Raw genomic sequence first — 19,716 nt, 5'->3', positions numbered from 1 at the left:
TGGCAGTTAACCCCTCTGCATTTTCATCTACTTATAAAGTTGTCCCAGTAGTTTGGCAACTTTCTACACATGTTTGCACCTCCAAAATAGTTTGAGAAGTTTTTTTTATCATCCTTGGAGCAGAGCTGGTGAACAAACTGGTGGATTCTATTTAAAGAGCTTTCAAATATATCTCTAATAATTGCTTCTGCATCTTGACTCCCTCTTTGGTCAAAGAATAGCTTTTTTAAAAAAAAAAGTCGCTTAGGAATCGCTAACAGTTCAGAAATGATAAAAATCAGAAAGTTTTAGCCACCCACAGCAAAGCAGACCAAATACAAGTTCCTGCACTAATAAACCACAACCGGAGCGTTCAGTCTCTGTCAGCTTTTTCTTTTGATCCACACTTCTTTATTTTGGCTTGTCTTAGCAACTTTCTTCTTTCTTGTTATTTAACACTAAAGAAATCTCCAAAATGGTGGAGATCTTCAAAAAGGCTGGACTTGAAGACCTCCAAGGTCCCTTCCAGCTCTATTCTGTTCTGTTCTGTTCTGTTCTGTTCCAGTCTTAGTCTAGTCTAGTCTAGTCTTTAATTCTATTCTATGCTATTCTGTTCTGTTCTGTTCTGTTCTATTCTATTCCAGTCTTAGTCTAGTCTAGTCTAGTCTAGTCTTTAATTCTATTCTATGCTATTCTGTTCTGTTCTGTTCTGTTCTGTTCTATTCTAGTCTTAGTCTTAGTCTAGTCTAGTCTAGTCTAGTCTTTAATTCTATTCTGTTCTATTCTATTCTATTCTCTGTTTATTCTATTCTATTCTATATTGTATTTCTATTCTACTCTATTCTGTTCTGTTCTGTTCTATTCTATTCTATTCTATTCTATTCTATTCTATTCTATTTCATTCTTATTCTATTCTATTCTATTCTATTCCATTCCATTCCATTCCATTCCATTCCATTCTATTCTATTCTATTCTATTCTATTCTATTCTATTCTATTCTATTCTATTCTATTCCATTCTTATTCTATTCTATTCTATTCTATTCTATTCTATTCCATTCCATTCCATTCCATTCCATTCCATTCCATTCCATTCCATTCCATTCCATTCTATTCTATTCTATTCTATTCTATTCTATTCTATTCTATTCTATTCTATTCTATTCTATTCTATTCTATTCCATTCTTATTCTATTCTATTCTATTCTATTCTATTCTATTCTATTCTATTCCATTCCATTCCATTCCATTCCATTCCATTCTATTCTATTCTATTCTATTCTATTCTATTCTATTCTATTCTATTCTATTCCATTCTTATTCTATTCTATTCTATTCTATTCTATTCTATTCTATTCTATTCTATTCTATTCTATTCTATTCCATTCCATTCCATTCCATTCCATTCCATTCCATTCCATTCCATTCTATTCTATTCTATTCTATTCTATTCTATTCTATTCTATTCTATTCTATTCTAAATGGAGCCTCTTTTAACTTAACGTAGTAAAGATTAATAGTCCTTAAAGGTGACTAAGAAATGAAAGGCACAACCTACTGCCTGTTGGAAAGATAAAATTCAAAACGGTGGCTTCTTCAAAGATTGCAGCCCTCCCCCCAGCCCCACCCCCAGCCTTTGGCACACAGCAGCTTTGAAGCTCCGTTCCTGAGGTTGCTTGCAGAGCACAGCTGCATTGGAGGCTTTTGAAGGGGAATTCTTAGATTCTCCGTGATCCGGGTGGGTCATAAAAACCCAAGGAATGCCAGCCAGTAGTCGAAGAGCTACAGGCCAGGGAAAGACCCTTCAGGCATCCCTCTCTGAGCTTGTGTTCAGCTGGCCATCCTCATTGGAAGTCCCCATTCCCTTCTAGCACTGAAGGTATTCCTAGATGGGTGAGGAAATGTCTACACGAAAGCCACCAAGATCAGAGAGCCCCAAGGACCCCACAGTCCTCCTCCTCTTCTCCTTCTCTCTTCCTCCTCCTCCTTCCACCCCCCATCCCATTCCTTTCTAGCACTGATATTACCCCTTCACGGATTACTGCCTTGTCGTGGCGAAGGGGCTTGCGTAATTCAATGAAGCTATGAGCTATGCTGTGCAGGTCCACCCAAGATGGACAGGTCATAGCAGAGAGTTCTGACAAAACGTGATCCACTGGAGAAGGAAATGGCAACCCACTCCAGTATCTTTCCCATGAAAACCCTATGGACAGTACCAAAAGGCAAAACGATATGACGCTGGAAGATGAGCCCCTCAGGTCAGAAGGCGTCCAATATGCTACTGGAGAAGAGCAGAGGGCTAGTACTAGTAGCGCCAGAAAGAATGAAGCGACTGGGCCAAAGCCGAAAGGACGCTCAGCTGTGGATGTGTCTGGTGGTGAAAGGAAAGTCCGATGCTGTAAAGATTTTTTCTCCATAGGAACCTGGAATGTAAGATCCATGAATCAAGGCAAGCTGGACGTGGTCAAAAAAGAGATGACAAGACTGAACATCGACATCTTAGGTATCAGCGAACTAAAATGGACAGGAATCGGTGAATTTAATTCAGATGACCATCAGGTATACTACTGTGGGCAAGAATCCCTCAGAAGAAATGGAGTAGCCCTCATAGTCAATAAAAAAATAGGAAAAGCAATACTGGGATACAATCCCCAAAATGATGGAATGATCTCAGTTCGAATCCAAGGCAAACCATTCAATATCACAGTAGTCCAAGTCTATGCCCCAACCACCAGTGCTGAAGAGGATGAAATTGACCGGTTCTACGAAGCCCTACAGCACCTTATAGAACTAACACCCCAAAATGATGTCCTTATCATCATGGGGGATTGGAATGCTAAAGTAGGAAGCCAAAAGATAACTGGAATAACAGGCAAGTTTGACCTTGGAGTACAAAATGAAGCAGGGCACAGGCTGATAGAATTTTGTCAAGAGAATACGATGGTCATAGCAAACACTCTTTTCCAACAACCCAAGAGACGGCTCTACACATGGACATCACCAGACGGTCAACACAGAAATCAGATTGACTATATGTTCTGCAGCCAAAGATGGAGAAGCTCTATACAGTCAGTAAAAACAAGACCAGGAGCTGACTGTGGCTCAGACCATGAGCTTCTCCTTGCAAAGTTTAGGCTTAAACTGAAGAAAGTAGGGAAAAGCACTAGGCCACTCAGGTATGAATTAAATCATATCCCTGTTGAATATACAGTAGAGGTGACAAATAGATTTAAGGAATTAGACCTGATAGACAGAGTGCCTGAAGAACTATGGACAGAGGTTCGCAACATTGTACAACAGGTAGCAACCAAAACCATCCCAAAGAAAAAGAAATGCAAGAAAGCAAAATGGCTGTCTGAGGAAGCTTTGCAAATAGCTGAGGAAAGGAGGGAAGCGAAAGGCAAGGGAGAAAAAGAAAGATACGCCCAATTGAATGCAGAATTCCAGAGAATAGCTAGAAGAGATAAGAATGCCTTCTTAAATGAACAGTGCAAAGAAATAGAAGAAAACAATAGAATAGGGAGGACTAGAGATCTCTTCAAGAAAATTGGAGAGATGAAGGGAACGTTTCATGCAAAAATGGGCATGATAAAGGACCAAAATGGCAGGGACCTAACAGAGGCAGAAGAGATTAAGAAGAGGTGGCAAAATTACACAGAAGAACTATACAAGAATGAGCTTAATGTCCCTGATAATGACGATGAGGTGGTCACTGACCTCGAGCCAGACATCCTAGAATGTGAAGTGAAGTGGGCCTTAGAAAAGCTGAGCAACAACAAAGCTAGTGGAGGTGAGCTGAGCTATTCAAAATCTTAAAGACGATGCAGTAAAAGTGCTACACTCAATTTGCCAGCAAATTTGGAAAACTCAGCAGTGGCCACAGGATTGGAAAAGATCAGTTTACACTCCAATTCCAAAGAAATGCAGTGCCAAAGAATGTTCAAATTATCGCACAATTTCACTCATTTCACATGCTAGTAAAATTATGCTTAAAATCCTACAAGCTAGACTCCACCAGTATGTGGATCGAGAACTACTGTACCTACGGAAGCCCAGAAGCATTAGAGAATGCCTTATTCGAAAGACTACAAAACTTTCCGAAGATAGGCAACAATGACAATTACAAGCTTCAGAAACTAAGTGATCTTCTCAAGGAAATAGAATTGCAAAAAAAGACCTACGTCTACTTGGTCTAAGCCACCTGGATTCCTCCCACGGTGTCAATCCAGTGGTGTCCAAACTGCCATACGGCCTGCCGGTGGACTGGAAATGGCAAGGCTCAGACTACAAACTATGCCATAATGTTTCCTTTCCCCCATTCTCATATTTTTGCAGGTTTATAAGCAACCATGCCTGGACGAACAACGATCCCAGTTTCAACCACCCTCAATTCAGTGTGCCTGCTGCATCATCATCATCAAGGTTCACTGGCAGACACATCTGGACAGGAAATTATTCCAGTTTCAACCACCCTTAATCCAGTGGGCCTGCTGCATCATCATCAGCAAGGTATGATAACACCATCGTTAAACACAGAAACGTACGTGGAGCTGTGTTTACCAAAAAGACGGACATCTCTCCTCCTGTACCATCCCCTGTTCTACGGAGTGGTTCAGTTGGTGGAGATGAACATCCTAATCGTCAGTGTCCTATTCACAAAAAACCTCACCCTCTCAGGAAATATCGCCAAGACTATACAAGAGCGGAAAGAGGTTCTCCGAAAACTTAGAATATGCTACAGGTGCTGTGCTTCATATGGCCATCTTGCTAAAGATTGTTTGTTTATTGGACTTATTGGACTTGTAAAGCCTCTGTCAAGTGCACAGAATGCAATAGCGACAAGCACGTTATAGCTATGCATCCTGGTCCACTTCCAGGCAATCCACAGCAACCACCTGCATCCAACCCTGCTTCAAACCATGGCGGGGAGCAACAACGTCATGCTCCAGTTACAAATGTGTCATCTTCATGCACTGAAGTGTGTGAGAAAGATTTCACTCACAAATGCTGTGCCAAGATATGTCTAGTCAAGATATATCCAAAGGGTCAGCCCGAAAGGTCTGTCAGGATGTACACCATAATAGATGAGCAGAGCAACAGATCCCTGGTCAAACCCAAATTCTTTGATATCTTTGGCATAGAAGGACATGCAACACCATACATGCTCAACACCTGTTCTGGTCGGGTGGAGACTTCTGGCAGAAGAGCTAATGGGTTCATGATTTCTCATATCAAAGCGATTAAGGGCATACCGTTGCCATCATTTGTTGAGTGTGATCAAATACCAGACAACAGGGAAGAGATTCCCACCCCAGAAGCTGCGTATCACCATCCCCACTTAAGGCACCTGGCTACGGAGATTCCACCAATGGACATGAACGCTGACATCTTGGTCTTGCTGGGAAGGGACATTCTCAGAGTTCATAGAATACGCCAGCAGTGCGAAGGACCTGACGATGCCCCATATGCACAAAGACTTGACCTAGGATGGGTAATAGTGGGAGATGTATGTTTAAATAGGATGCGCACACCGTCTGAGATCAACTCCTTTAAAACTAACATTTTAAGCAATGGGCATGCATCTCACTTCAGACAATGTCCTCACCACTATGAAGTGAAGGAGAAACCTCTTGATATCATCCAGGTATCTGATTTTACCTCTGTCACTTGTGATGACAACTTAGGCATACTACACATGATGACAACAGAATAGCTATGTCCGTTGAAGACAGAGAATTCATCAACGTGATGGACACTGCATTCTCCAAAGATATGTCTAACAACTGGGTCGCACCTTTACCTTTTTGTTCTACCAGAGCCAGAATTCCCAACCATCCTCACTCCAGCCACTCTTCTCACTCAAAAGCTCGGATCTGTTCCTGTTCCACCTGGAGATTTCAAAGCAGGAAATCTATACCATGATCAATGGAGGAGAGTACAACACCTCGCCAATGGCTTCTGGGATCGATGGAAGATGGAATATCTTTCTCTTTTACAAGGTCACAGAAAATGGCAACACCAGACACACAATCCACATTTCCACCCCTTTCCAACGAGGCAATAAAAAAGCTAAGAAGGGAGCAAGAAGACCAGAACGCATCCTTTCCAGCAGCTGACACTGGGAGAAGCAGGAAGCAATGGTTGGAAGCTGGTCAGAGGGAGAAGCAACCTGGAATTGAGAAGGAATTTCCTGACAGTGAGAACAATCAAGCGATGGAACAGGAGTTGCCTTCAGATGTTGTGGGAGTTTCATCACTGGAGGCTTTCAAGAAGAGACTGGACAGCCATCTGTCGGAAATGGTGTAGGGCCTCCTGCTTGGGTGGGGGGATGGGCTAGATGACCTACAGGGTCCCTCCCAACAATGTTGTTCTAATTCTTCTAAAAACCCCAACACAATCCTAGGCTGCATTAACAGAGGGATAGAATCAAGATCAGGTGAAGTGTTAATACCACTTTACAAGGCCTTGGTAAGGCCACACTTGGAACGCTGCATCCAGTTTTGGCCACCACGATATAAAAAAGATGTTGAGACTCTAGAACAGGGGTGTCAAACCACCGGCCCACAGGCCGGATGCGTCATACAGAAACCGCACCCACCCCAGCTCCGGCAATGGGGAAAAAGTCATGATACATCATGACACATCATGTGACATGGCGAGTTTGACACCCCTGCTCTAGAAAGAGTGCAGAGAAGAGCAACAAAGATGATTAGGGGACTGGAGGTTAAAACATATAAAGAACGGTTGCTGGAATTGGGTATGTGTAGTTTAATGAAGAGAAGGACGAGGGGGACACACGATAGCAGCCTTCCAGTATCTCAGGGGCTGCCCCAAAGAAGAGGGAGTCAAGCTATTCTCCAAAGTGCCCGAAGGCAGGACAGGAAGCAACGGATGGAAACTCACCAAGGAGAGAAGCAACCTGGAACTGTTCTGACAGTTAGAACAATTAATCAGTGGAACAACCTGCCTCCAGAAGCTGTGGGTGTTTCAGCACTGAAGGTTTTTAAGAAGAGACCAGACAGCCGTTTGTCAGGGATGGGATAGAGTCTCCTGTTTGGGAGGGGGGTTGGACTAGAAGACCTTCAAGGTCCCTTCCAGCCATTCTGTTCTATTCTATACCAGACAGATTATCAAACAGAAAATAAGGCCCTAACCAAGTGTGGGAAGTCAGCCCCCCAGGGAAGGAAATGTTAAAAGGGCAGAAAAATATATTTCCTCAGAGGATCTTGAAGAGGCAGAAAAGCATGTCCAGTTTTTTTTCTTAATAGCCCCAAGTCTCCCTCCCTGAAGCAGAAACCAGCTCTGTAGAAATGCAGATGTGATAATCCATTCAGGAAGGTTGGAGGCCCCCAGCTAGAAGATTAAGAAGACACCTAAAACCTACATACCCCAGCCAAACTCTAAGACAGGACATAATAGGATCAAGCCACAGATGCCAAAGGGGCACCCCCAGACTCAGGTCAAAGTACATGACACAGGAAATACAAAGCCTCAAACAGGAAGAGGAAACAACCTCAGGAGCCTCAGGGGGTATAAAACCCACTCCCTACATGTGCTTTTCTCTCTTTTCTTCCACAGCCATCTTCCTGTCTGGCTCTCCTCTTTAATAAACGGCAACCTTCTTCCTAAAGCAGTCACCGTGTTGCTTATTCCCGGCTTGGACTGAACGATGATGAAGACATTTCCTTCAACACAAGGATCCACCAACCCCTCTTGCTGGAGAGTTGGGTTCCCAGCTGAGGCTGGGTGCTTCTCACTTCTTGTTACTACAACACGGTGTATCCTGAGCATCCTGGCTTTCTGGATGCCTCCCTCTTTCCTCACCTGCTAATGACTTTCACCCCTGGCCTTCCTGTTGCAAGACAGAGATGGGAACTGGCTGAGCCCCAGCTGTGAGTGTGACATCCAATGGCTTCAGTCAAGGTACACTTTGTAATTCCAACATGCAAACATGTGTGGTCACCCAGGATCCTATTTTGCAACCCAGGATCCGGGAAGGAGCAGCGCCCCCAGGCTCGCCCGCTCTGCCCTGCACGAAGCCCGGTTGCAAACACGATGGGCTTCCTTTGATAAAGATCTCAGTTATCTGCCCCACCTATTTGTCCCATCCAGGGAAAAAATAACAGTTCTGATGTGTTGAGAAATATGTTTTGGCAGCTTTCCATTTCCCTTGCTTCATCAACCGGCCTTCTCGCTTCCTGAAAACAGGACTTAAATACCCATCGCTCCAGCCCCGCCGCACATTCCCACTGAACCGGCACCATGAAGGCTGCGCACGGTCTCCTCCTCCTTCTGGGTCTCCTCTTCCTCTTGACGGAGATGCCCCCTTCGATGGGACAATTAGGTAAGCGGGGGCACCACCCCCAATATAGCAAATTTTGGCAACCTCAAAGCAGCTCTTATAACTTTACTCTTTCCAAGGGCCTCATCCTGCTGATCCCGGAGGCTTCATCTGCTTTTCCTGACAGCTCTGCAGATTGCCCGTCCCCATTAAGCAAGAGCCATCAGATACATCAGAACAGAACAGAATAACAGAGTTGGAAGGGACATTGGAGGTCATCTAGTCCAACCCCCTGCTCAGGCAGAAAACCCTATACCATTTTCAGACAAATGGCTATCGAGTCTCTTCTTAAAAACTTCCAGTGTTGGAGCATTCACAGCTTCTGGAGGGAAGCTGTTCCACTGGTTAATTGTTCTACCTGTCAGGAAATTTCTCCTTAGTTCCAGGTTGCTTCCCTCCTTGGTTACTTTCCATCCGTTGCTTCTTGTCCTGCCTCCAGGAGCCTTAGAACAGGGATCCTCAACCTTGGCAAATTTAAGAATTCTGGGAGTTGAAGTTCACAAGTCTTAAAGTTGCCAAGGTTGAGGACCCCTGCCTTAGATGGCAAGAAGCAACGGATGGAAGCTAATCAAGGAGAGAATTAAGGAGGAATTTCCTGACAAGAACCAGCAAATTAAATGAGAGAATTAATGCGTGGGGCAGGGCAAAGGAGGTGCCAGGTGGAAGGAATCTGGACCATGGGTTATGTTGCACATAGAAAATTGATTCAAGAAAATTGATTCAAGAAAATTGATTCAAGAAAATTGATTCAAGAACCTGGTCAACTCAAGTTCAACACTATCTAGGTGCCAGATAAGGACCAATGGAACTGGAGGGGTTGGACTTAGAGCACATGTGGGTACACGTTGACTCTAAGTTAATAACACGTTTATCTCCACCCACCCCCAGTGCTGCCTGCTCTTCTCTTACAGGAGGGAAGGGGCTCCTATTTAACTCTGATTTATTCATCCATTTTGTTTTCCTCTTGGGGCCTCAGGAGCCTCAGACTGGCAAGATGTAAGCTAATAAATAAGGAAGGCCTAACAGGAGGGTTCCCACTCACCCCGTGCCCTAAAGTCCCTCCCTCAATTGAGCCCAGCCAGGTGCAGCCGGGTGCCAATCTTTCTTCTCATCTCCATCCAGGGATTTGAGGTCCCGCATTTGTTTATGGCAACGACACAATCCCGTCATCACCCTGAGGTTGCCCCCGTCTTCCCAGGCTGGTCCTTCTCCAGCCACCCCCACCCCCACCATCGCCACCCCCTGCCCCTCCCTCCTCCCTTCCCTTCAGGGAGTCTGCCAGGCCCTCTGACTCAGCCCAGGAGGCTTCGGGCGACCCCTTCTCCTACAGGGTTCAGGAGCACTTTTGGTGGGGAGATTCTGGACATGGTCTAGGGTCTCCTGCTGGAGCAGGGGGTTGGACTAGAAGACCTCCAAGGACCCTTCCGTTATTCTGGTATGAAGTGTAATGTGCCTGCATCTTTCTGTCCCATCCGCTTGGCTTTCCTCCATCTTTGGAGGGAGGGTCTCCTGTTGTCCACCCTCAGGTCTTTGCCAGGTACCTGCTAGAGTTCGGCCATCTTCACTGAGCAGCTGGTAGCATCTTCACCCTCAGCATTCACTGTGTACGTTTTATATCTGGCTGAGACGGAACGGCCCTTTCTGAACTTCTTCAGAGCCTTGAGGTTCTTCAAGGTTTCTTGTAGTTCCGACGTCCCTTCTAAACAAGTTGAGAGAACTGAAGAAAAACAGGGATGTTGCGGTGCTGCATTATGAAATTACTTTCCATGAACTTAAACTGAGATTAGTGTATGAAAAAGAGAAGATTATTCTGTTTTTTGCATAGAGCAGATGCCCCAGGGAACGTTTCAGGGCGGGCCGATTAAGGTCCCCGTCCTTTGGGAGAGCTGGGACAGGCGTCGCTTGGCTGCTCTGATCTCTTTATTTCTTTCTACAACAATTCTTACTGCTCTTGCAATGGGAGACAACTTGCAGAGGAGTGTTGATGTGCCTCTGCGTCTCTCCCTGCCTGTTCCAGGGCCTTCCTTGCCCAGCCGTGGGCTGCCTAAAAGAATGATTACGCAACGGCAAGCGAGAAACATTCGTGAATCGATCCTTTAATATTTTTTGTTTGCTTAGTTCAGCATCATACGCCCAGATAGAACAAAACCACAAATAGCTCTGAATGCGCTCCTTTCCAGTGAAACCTGGGCGGTGTCCCAGGGCACCCCCAGACGTCACCACTCCTTGTGTCTACAAGTGTGACGGTGATGATGAATGTTCGGGGGATCAGAAGTGTTGCCAATATGCTTGCATGAAGGACTGCATGGACCCTGTGCGAGGTAAGAACCCGGAGCCTGAGGCCACTTTGTGGAGTTTCGTAGATCCCGGCATGGACTGGATCCAAGCGGATCCCTCTGGAATCCTTTGTCGTGGGGAAAAACCCAATAGAAAAGACAGTAACACAAAGAACAACTCTTACTTTAAGATTCAGAGGTTTACTTTCTAATAATTTGGAACATGGCAGAACAACATGGCATTACTTACATCAATAACCCATTGCAATGAGGACCGACTGGCACTTGCAGATTCCAATAGAACAGCTATGGACCAATGGCCCCGAACCAGACTTTAACCGACATTTTTATATTTTCCTTCTTCTACCGATCACCCACTCATATCTTGCACTGACAGTTCCCGTCTGCTACTTTCTCTTCCTCTTTTCCTACAGTTAAAATACCAAAGTTCCAAATATATGTAGAATTACATACTTAGCAGTATATATTTCTACAGAGCTCAGGATATTGCAGATAGCACATTCTTATTGTGAAACAGCATAAAGTTCAAAGTTAAAGCTTTAAATCACTACGGTGGAGCCTATTTCATGTTTGTTCATTCCTATCCTAGTAGATGTTGTTGGACACAAAAATAGACACAAATTGAAATCCACTCTGTTTGAGTTACAAACAGAAAAGATGTTTATTAGACTTCACAACAAAGTCCAAACAGCAACGGTTTGCAAAGGGTGGTGGATTCAGGAAGGCAAATGATGCAACATAGCCAAACACTGAACCACACTCAAAGTTTCAAAATCACACATTATTATACATCCTATCGGACGCCCCATTCCCTCCCCCATGGCCCCATTGGCTTAGGCTTTGGAGGTTACAATCTATCAGAAGTGCCTAAACACAATACATTATCTCCGCCCCTGTTTGCTTACATTATACTAATGAGATCCCTCCCCTACTGTCCTGTTTACTCAGACCAAATATGTACCTACTTATCAATCTTAAAGGAAAGATGTCTTGCATCTTTCACACTTCCCACGACGGGGAATGGCAGCAGGCGGATAGACAGGGGGCCGTATCGCTACCGGGAGGGCCATCTCCGCTACTTGCAAGCGGTGAGGCGCTCCGACCCTCTGCTTCTTCCCCGAGGTTCCGGGAGCGAGGATGTGCAGCCTCCTGAGCTCCGGCTGGTGTATCTGAATGCCAGGTCCGTGGTTAACAAAGCTCCCCTCGTTAGGGATTTAGTTGAGGGTGAGCATGCGGACCTGGCCTGCATCACGGAGACCTGGTTGGGCCCAGAGGGTGGGGTCCCTTTGGTTGACCTCTGCCCACCAGGCTTCCGGGTGCTGCACCGGCCACGAGCTCAAGGTAGGGGTGGGGGAGTGGCGGTTACTATTAGGGAGACCTTATGTCCGCGGGAGACCACCGTTTCTCAGATAGTCGGGTGTGAGTCTCTCTTTGTGAGATTTGGTTCTGGGGCGCAGTTGGGCTTGCTGCTGGCGTACATTTCGCCTACATTCCGCCCTGTGCGTTCCCACAGAGAGGGCCTCCTCAGGGTGCCTCCAGTCAGAGAATGCCGGCTGGTGGCCCCCAGGGAGAGGGCCTTCTCTGTGGGCGCCCCGGCCTTATGGAATCAACTGCCGGTGGAGCTCCGGATGGCACCGGATCTCCGCTCCTTCCGGCGCGGGTTAAAGACCCACCTGTTTGAACAAGCTGGCCTGGCCTGATGGGGAGTTAATTTGGGTTTTTAAATATTTGTATATTTTACTGTTTTATCTTGGGCATTAATTTAATTCTATTTTAACTTTTGTAGTTTTGTACTTTTATCATTTGCCCTGTTCACCGCCCTGAGTCCCTAGGGAGAAGGGCGGTATAAAAATTTAATAAAACTAAACTAAAAACTAAACTAGTCGTACAGCAGCAGCCCTGCCCGAGCTGCTCAATATCCTCTCAGGGTTGGTGGTTGAGTTTCCCAAACTTATAGTTTTGGGAGACTTCAATCTACCATCCCTGGGAGGCTCATCTGAGCTAGCTCGGGAGTTCATGGCTTCCATGACGGCCATGGACCTGACGCAAGTAATTTCTGAACCAACTCATGAGGGAGGCCACACCCTTGACCTGATTTTTTTATCTAGACGGTGGTTGGATGATCTTGGTGGGGGCTCTCCATTTATTATGCCCCTGTCATGGACCGATCATCACCTCCTGCGGATGGTCTTCCGTTTTGCCACCCCCCGCCGTGGGGATACGGAGCCAATCAGATGGTACCGCCCCAGACGCTTAATGGATCCTGATATATTCCAAGTGGCGCTGGGGTCCCCACCTGCCTCCATTGCTCACAGCTCGGTGGATGCCTTAGTGGAAATCTGGGAAAGGGCAGCCACTGAGGCACTTGACCGGGTTGTACCCTTGCGGCCCCTGACCCGGCGCAGATCCCAGCGAGCTCCATGGTTTACCGCGGAGCTCCGGGAGATGAAGCGTCGGAAACGGGGCCTAGAGAGCTGTTGGAGGTCGAGCCGATCCGAACCCGACCGGTTGCGGTTAAGAACCTATATTAGGTCTTATCTCGCAGCGATGAGGGTGGCGAGGTGTAACTACTTCTCTACCCTCATTGCGTCCGCAGATAATCGCCCGGCCGCCCTGTTTAGGGTGACTCGCTCGCTTCTTAATCAGGAGGTGAGGGAGGATCCCTTGCAGGGTCGTGCCGAGGAATTTAGTCAACATCTGTCGGATAAAATCGCTCGGATTCGGACCGGTTTGGACTCCAACTGGGCAGAGTCTGGCGATCAGGACACGAGCGGTCTTGTCAATGTTATCTGGGAAAAGTTTGATTCTGTGACCCCTGATGAAGTGGACAGGATTATGGGGAGACTGAGCTCCTCCACATGTTTGTTGGACCCGTGCCCTTCCTGGCTGGTCTATGCAGCTAGGGAGAGGACACGAGGCGGGCTCCAGGCAGTTATATCTGCTTCTTTGAGTGAGGGTTATTTCCCCACCGTCTTGAAGGAGGCGGTGGTGAGACCTCTCCTCAAGAAGCCTGCCTTGGACCCAGCTGTATTGAACAACTTTCGTCCAGTCTCCAACCTTCGCTTTCTTGCGAAGGTTGTTGAGAGTGTGGTGGCGCATCAGCTCCCTCTGGTCCTGGATGAAGCGGATTATTTGGACCCCTACCAATCGGGTTTCAGGCCCGGGTACAGCACGGAGACGGCATTGGTCGCTCTGGTGAATGATCTCTGGAGAGCTCGGGACAGGGGATATTCCTCTGTCCTAGTCCTATTAGACCTCTCGGCGGCTTTCGATACCATCGACCATGGTATCTTGCTGCGGCGTCTCAGGGGATTGGGAGTGGGAGGCACAGTTCGTCGGTGGTTCTCCTCCTATCTCCTGGGACGTTCGCAGTCGGTGTTGGCAGGGGGGCAGAGATCGGCCCCTAGGTCTCTCGTTTGTGGAGTTCCTCAGGGGTCGGTTCTCTCGCCTCTCCTGTTCAACATCTATATGAAACCGCTGGGTGAGATCATTCGTGGTTTTGGAGTTGGGTATCATCAATATGCCGATGATACCCAACTTTTCTTTTCGACCCCAAACCACCCCAGTGATGCCCTCGCTGTGATGTCCCGTTGCCTGGAGGCGGTTCGGGTCTGGATGGGGAGGAACAGACTTCAACTCAACCCTGACAAGACTGAGTGGCTGTGCATTCCGGCATCCCGGGACATTCAAAATGTTCCATCTCTTTCTATGGGGGGTGAGCTCTTACCCCCCGTGGATAGGGCTCGCAACTTGGGAGTCCTCCTAGATTCACGGCTTACCTTGGAAGATCATGTAGTGGCCATGACTAGGGGGGCTTTCGCCCAGGTTCGCCTGGTGCGCCAGTTGCGGCCCTATCTGGACCGGGATGCCCTGTGCACGGTCACTCATGCGCTCGTGACCTCTCGCCTTGACTACTGTAATGCTCTCTACATGGGGCTTCCCTTGAAGTCCACTCGGAAGCTCCAACTGGTACAGAATGCGGCCGCGAGAGTTGTCTTGGGAGTTTCCCGGTACTCCCATGTTACACCTTTGCTCCGCGAGCTGCATTGGTTGCCAGTTGTCTTCCGGGTGAGGTTCAAGGTCTTGGTTATGATCTTTAAGTCCCTACATGGCATGGGTCCGGGTTACCTCGGGGACCACCTGCTGCCGGCTTCAACTCCCCTCCGCCCTGTGCGTTCCCACAGAGAGGGCCTCCTCAGGGTGCCTCCGGTCAGGGAATGCCGACTGGCGGCCCCCAGGGGGAGAGCCTTCTCTGTGGGTGCCCCGGCTTTGTGGAACCAACTGCCGGTGGAGCTCCGGATGGCATCAGACCTCCGAACTTTCCGTCGTGGCCTGAAGACCCATTTATTTGAATTAGCCGGTCTGGCCTGATGGGGGAGTTGGGTTTTAAATTGTTGTTTTTAGAATTGTTTGATTGTTTTTTAATTGGGCATTGATTTAATTTTTGTTTTAACTTTTGTACGGTATTATATTGTATTGTTATTTATATGCCCTGTGAACCGCCCTGAGTCCCTAGGGAGAAGGGCGGTATACAAATTAAATAAAACGTAAACGTAAACGTAAACTTGCCAAACCAAGTAGTGGTAGCAGGCACCACAAGGTACTGAAAAACAATTCCTAGATGATGACTCACACCAGGCTCCGTTGGTAACTCCTGTTCTCCCCACCTCCCCTTACTTGAGGCTTGCATTTTTCCCAATATACGCAAAGCATGCACTCAATATTTGGGCTAGGCTGAAACAGGAAATAAGATTTGTCCCGTGTTTGGGACCTAAGCAAGTACATTCTAAATACTTAACAAACATTTAACACATATCTCCCTTGCAAAGAGAGAGAGAGACCCTGTGGCCTAGGGGTTAAAACAACTGCTTAAGACGCAGTCGCCCCAGGTCCGGATCTCAGAAGGGTATGGCTGACTGATGAGAACAAATGTATTGTCATGTAATCACACATGACAATAACTTCCTTGCTCCTTCCAGTTATTTTCCACAATGGCAAGGAGCTGTATCTTTTATTTGCCACGCCTGGAGCCTTCCATCCTTCTTGGATCTGTCCTTGGGTGAGCCAAGCCCCAAACAAGACGGCCATGAAAGGAGAACGTCCAGGTCTTCTCCAGCCATTGGAGAGACCAGGCGGTGGAGGCCAGTCCCAGCTCAGAGGGACGGATGGAGAGCAAAGTTCTCTCTTAGCCCCAGGAAATGATCCGATTCTGGCTTAGGGAGATTAGGGGGCTCCCTTTGACTGCAGAGGACCCCGTCTCCTTTCCCCTTTCCCCTCTTGCAGGAAGGAAGACCCTGATCCTGCCATTTATAGGGTGTTTCTCAAGAGGGCTTCTCAAAGGCCCCTCAGGCTTCAAGGGGTCCCTCATGCCCAACTCTGCTTCTTTCCACAGGACCCTTTCCGTGATGGCCGGGCCTTTCTGCACGGGACCTTCGGCCTCTCCGAACTGTGGCCAGTGTTCCAACTTGACCCAAAGAGCCTTCTTCCGTCGTGGGCCATCCTGGAGACCCTCCCTCCAAAACACTCCTGGGTTTAATTCCTCCTTCTCTGCAATAAAGCCTTGGATTCTGGCATCCCTCTCGGTCTCTGGGTCTTCTTCTGTCCCCCCCCCACATTCCCATCCCCCTGGGGGAGCAAGAGGGGCTGAGCCCAGAGCGTCTTTCCAAGACAGAGTGAAGAAGAAAAGATCTTGAGCAGGGGGCTGTACTAGAAGACCTCCAAGGTCCCTTCCAACTCTATTATTCTGTTACTCCGTTAAGTGGTAGTACCCGTTTATAGAATAGAATAGAATCTGGAAGGGACCTTGGAGGTGTTCTAGTCCAGCCCCACGCTTAAGCAGGAGAACCTATACCAGACATGTCAAACACAAGGCCCGGGAGCCAGATCCGGCCCGCGAAGTGGTTTCATGTGGCCCGCGAAGCCATCCTGGAAACAGTGAGGGAATGACCCCCACTGCCTTGGCCCTGACTCAGAGACCCTCCTCCTGCCAGAGACCCTCAGATCTGTCCCACTCCTGCCCAGGCCCCCATAGGCACCCTTGAAGTGAACGATGTAGAGCTGGCCACTCCCACCCAGTAGGCCATACGCACTCTAGCCACGCCCACCCAGTAGGCCACGCCCACCCTGGCCACACCCACCTGCCCCCCTTGAGGGCATCCGCAATGCTGATGTGGCCCTCAGTGAAATTGAGTTTGACACCCCTGACCTATACCATCTCAGACAAGTGACTCTCAGGTCTCTTCTTGAAAACCTCCAGTGATGGAGCGTCCACAATTTCTGGTGGCAAGCTGTTCCACTGGTTAATTGTCCTCACTGTCAGGAAGTTTCTCCTTAATTCCAGGTTGCTTCTCTCTTTGATCAGTTTCCAAACATTGTTTCTTGTCCTCCCCTCTGGTGCTTTGGGGAATAATTTGACCCCCTGCTCTTCTTTCTGACAGCCCTGCAAACACTGGAACTCTGCTATCATGTCTCCCCTATTTCTTCTTTTTCTTTAGACTAGTCAGACCCAAGTCCCGCAGCCGTTCTTCGTGTGTTTTAGTCTCCAGGCCCTGGATCTTCTTAGTTGCTCTTCTTTGCACTTTTTCCAAGGCCTCAACATCCCTTTATACAACCCAGGATTGTGTTAGCTGGTTTGGTGGCTGCTGCACACTGCTGGCTCATAGTCAAGATATATGTCACTGGTGGGGCCACACGTGGACGTGCATCCGATTCTGGTCACCACAATATAAAAAAATGATGGCTGAGGCTCTAGAACAAACATGTTAAACTCATGACATCACATGAGGTGGCGAGATGTATTGGGGCTCTTTTGCCATTGCCAGGCAATGGGGTGGGCGCGGCTTCCAGATGAAGCGTCTGGCCTGCGGGCTGGCAGTTTGACACCCCTGCTCTGGAAAGAGTGCAGAGAAGACCAATCATGATAGATAGATAAACTTTATTGTCATTATTTTACTGTGGGCACACTGGCACACATTAAAAATGAAATCCTGTTGCCTGCTCTCAGAAGTGTACAAATGCATAACACACATATAAACATGCTGTAAACAACATATGTATATGCCTACACCCTTGCATATAAATACATATAAATAATAATCACTGTCCATCTTGAAAACGTAGTGGAAAGAGGAAACTTGAGAGTTTACAAGATCGAGGCTATACGGAACAAAACTGTCACTGAATCTGGATGTTCTGCTTTGGATACCATGGAGCCCCCCCCTCCTCCTAGAAGGGAACAAGGAAAACAGGTTGTGAAGAGGATGCAAACAATATTTTCTGCTGTCCTCACCACTCTCTGCACCGCCTTCCTGTCTGAAGCAGGGATGTTTCCAAACCAGACAGCGATGCCGTACGACAGGATGCTCTCGATCATCCCTCTGTAGAAAGTGGTCAGGACAGGTGAAGGAAGATGAGCTTTTCTCGTGCGACGCAGAATGTGCAGGCGCTGCTGTGCCCAATTCACCAGTGTCTCGCTGTTGAGTGACCAAGGAGTCTCAGTTGTACAATGAACAATTAAAAGAAGTAGATATGTTTAGCCTAATAGGAACAGGAATATTCTGTAGCGGCCAAGTGTGATTGGACATGCAAGGATTTTGTCTCTGGTGCAAATTCCGTGTGTGCAAATAATGAAAAGAAAGCAAAGGGAAGACCTGACATCCATTCCTTGAAGGGCTGTCATGGGGAAGAGGGGGTTGATTTATCATTTCTCCAAGAACCTGGGGGTGGGACAAGAAGCAGAGGGTGGAAGCTCCTCAGAGAAAGACCCAACATGGCAGAAGGGGACAACTTGACGCAGCTGATTTGCCCCAGCCAACCCCTGGTGGGACAACTCACTGCAGACACAATTCAACTCAAGAGAGGGACAAGTGAACTGCAGTGTGCCTTGCCTTGCTTTAGGTATTCCATTCCATTGTTATTCTTCTATTCTGTTCTGTTCTGTTCTATTCTATTCTATTCTATTCTATTCTATTCTATTCTATTCTATTCTATTCTATTCTATTCTATTCTATTCTATTCTATTCTATTCTATTTTCTGTTCTGTTCTATTCTATTTTATTTCAGACAAATTATCAAAGAAGGAAATAAGGCCCTAACCAAGGATCCACCAACCCCTCTTGCTGGAGAGTTGGGTTCCCAGCTGAGGCTGGGTGCTTCTCACTTCTTGTTACTACAACACGGTGTATCCTGAGCATCCTGGCTTTCTGGATGCCTCCCTCTTTCCTCACCTGCTAATGACTTTCACCCCTGACCTTCCTGTTGCAAGACAGAGATGGGAACTGGCTGAGCCCCAGCTGTGAGTGTGACATCCAATGGCTTCAGTCAAGGTACACTTTGTAATTCCAACATGCAAACATGTGTTGTCACCCAGGATCCTATTTTGCAACCCAGGATCCGGGAAGGAGCAGCGCCCCCAGGCTCGCCCGCTCTGCCCTGCACGAAGCCCGGTTGCAAACACGATGGGCTTCCATTGATAAAGATCTCGGTTATCTGCCCCACCTATTTGTCCCATCCAGGGAAAAAATAACAGTTCTGATGTGTTGAGAAAGATGTTTTGGCAGCTTTCCATTTCCCTTGCTTCATCAACCGGCCTTCTCGCTTCCTGAAAACAGGACTGAAATACCCATCGCTCCAGCCCTGCCGCGCGTTCCCACTGAACCGGCACCATGAAGGCTGCGCACGGTCTCCTCCTCCTTCTGGGTCTCCTCTTCCTCTTGATGGAGATGCCCCCTTCGATGGGACAATTAGGTAAGCGGGGGCACCACCCCCAATATAGCAAATTTTGGCAACCTCAAAGCAGCTCTTATAACTTTACTCTTTTCCTGACAGCTCTGCAGATTGCCTGGCCCCATTAAGCAAGAGCCATCAGACACATCAGAACAGAACAGAATAACAGAGTTGGAAGGGACCTTGGAGGTCATCTAGTCCAACCCCCTGCTCAGGCAGGAAACCTTGCACCATTTCAGACAAATGTCTGTCCAGTCTCTTCTTAGAAACCTCCAGTATTCACCAGTTCTGGAGGCAGGATGTTCCACTGGTTAATGGTTCTACCTGTCAGGAAATTCCTCCTTAGTTCCAGGTTGCTTCTCTCCTTGACTAGTT

The 19,716-nt window shown here is 47.4% G+C and overlaps 2 protein-coding genes and 1 long non-coding RNA gene across 3 annotated transcripts in view; all 3 read left to right on the top strand.

Moving 5' to 3' along the window:
• The window catches only part of LOC310639353 (kunitz/BPTI-like toxin), a 210,302-nt gene that overhangs the window by 64,153 nt on the left and 126,433 nt on the right, over window positions 1-19,716 (top strand). The gene's annotated exons all lie outside the window — the stretch shown is intronic.
• Window positions 8,210-16,188, top strand: LOC310637354 (nigwaprin-a-like). Its single transcript, XM_083357717.1, has 3 exons — window positions 8,210-8,323; window positions 10,501-10,641; window positions 16,010-16,188. The coding sequence occupies exons 1-3, from the start codon at window positions 8,242-8,244 to the stop codon at window positions 16,021-16,023; spliced, it is 237 nt and encodes a 78-aa protein (XP_083213843.1). The 5' UTR covers window positions 8,210-8,241; the 3' UTR covers window positions 16,024-16,188.
• The window catches only part of LOC310639390, a 1,763-nt gene continuing 1,293 nt past the window's right edge, over window positions 19,247-19,716 (top strand). The window contains exon 1 of the long non-coding RNA XR_014492295.1: window positions 19,247-19,362. This is a non-coding gene — a long non-coding RNA (uncharacterized lncRNA). The remainder of the gene's footprint in view (window positions 19,363-19,716) is intronic.

This window comes from Vipera ursinii, assembly GCF_947247035.1.
Source record: "Vipera ursinii genome assembly, chromosome: 3".
Lineage (NCBI taxonomy): Eukaryota > Metazoa > Chordata > Lepidosauria > Squamata > Viperidae > Vipera > Vipera ursinii.
This window is presented reverse-complemented; position numbering and strand designations above follow the sequence as displayed.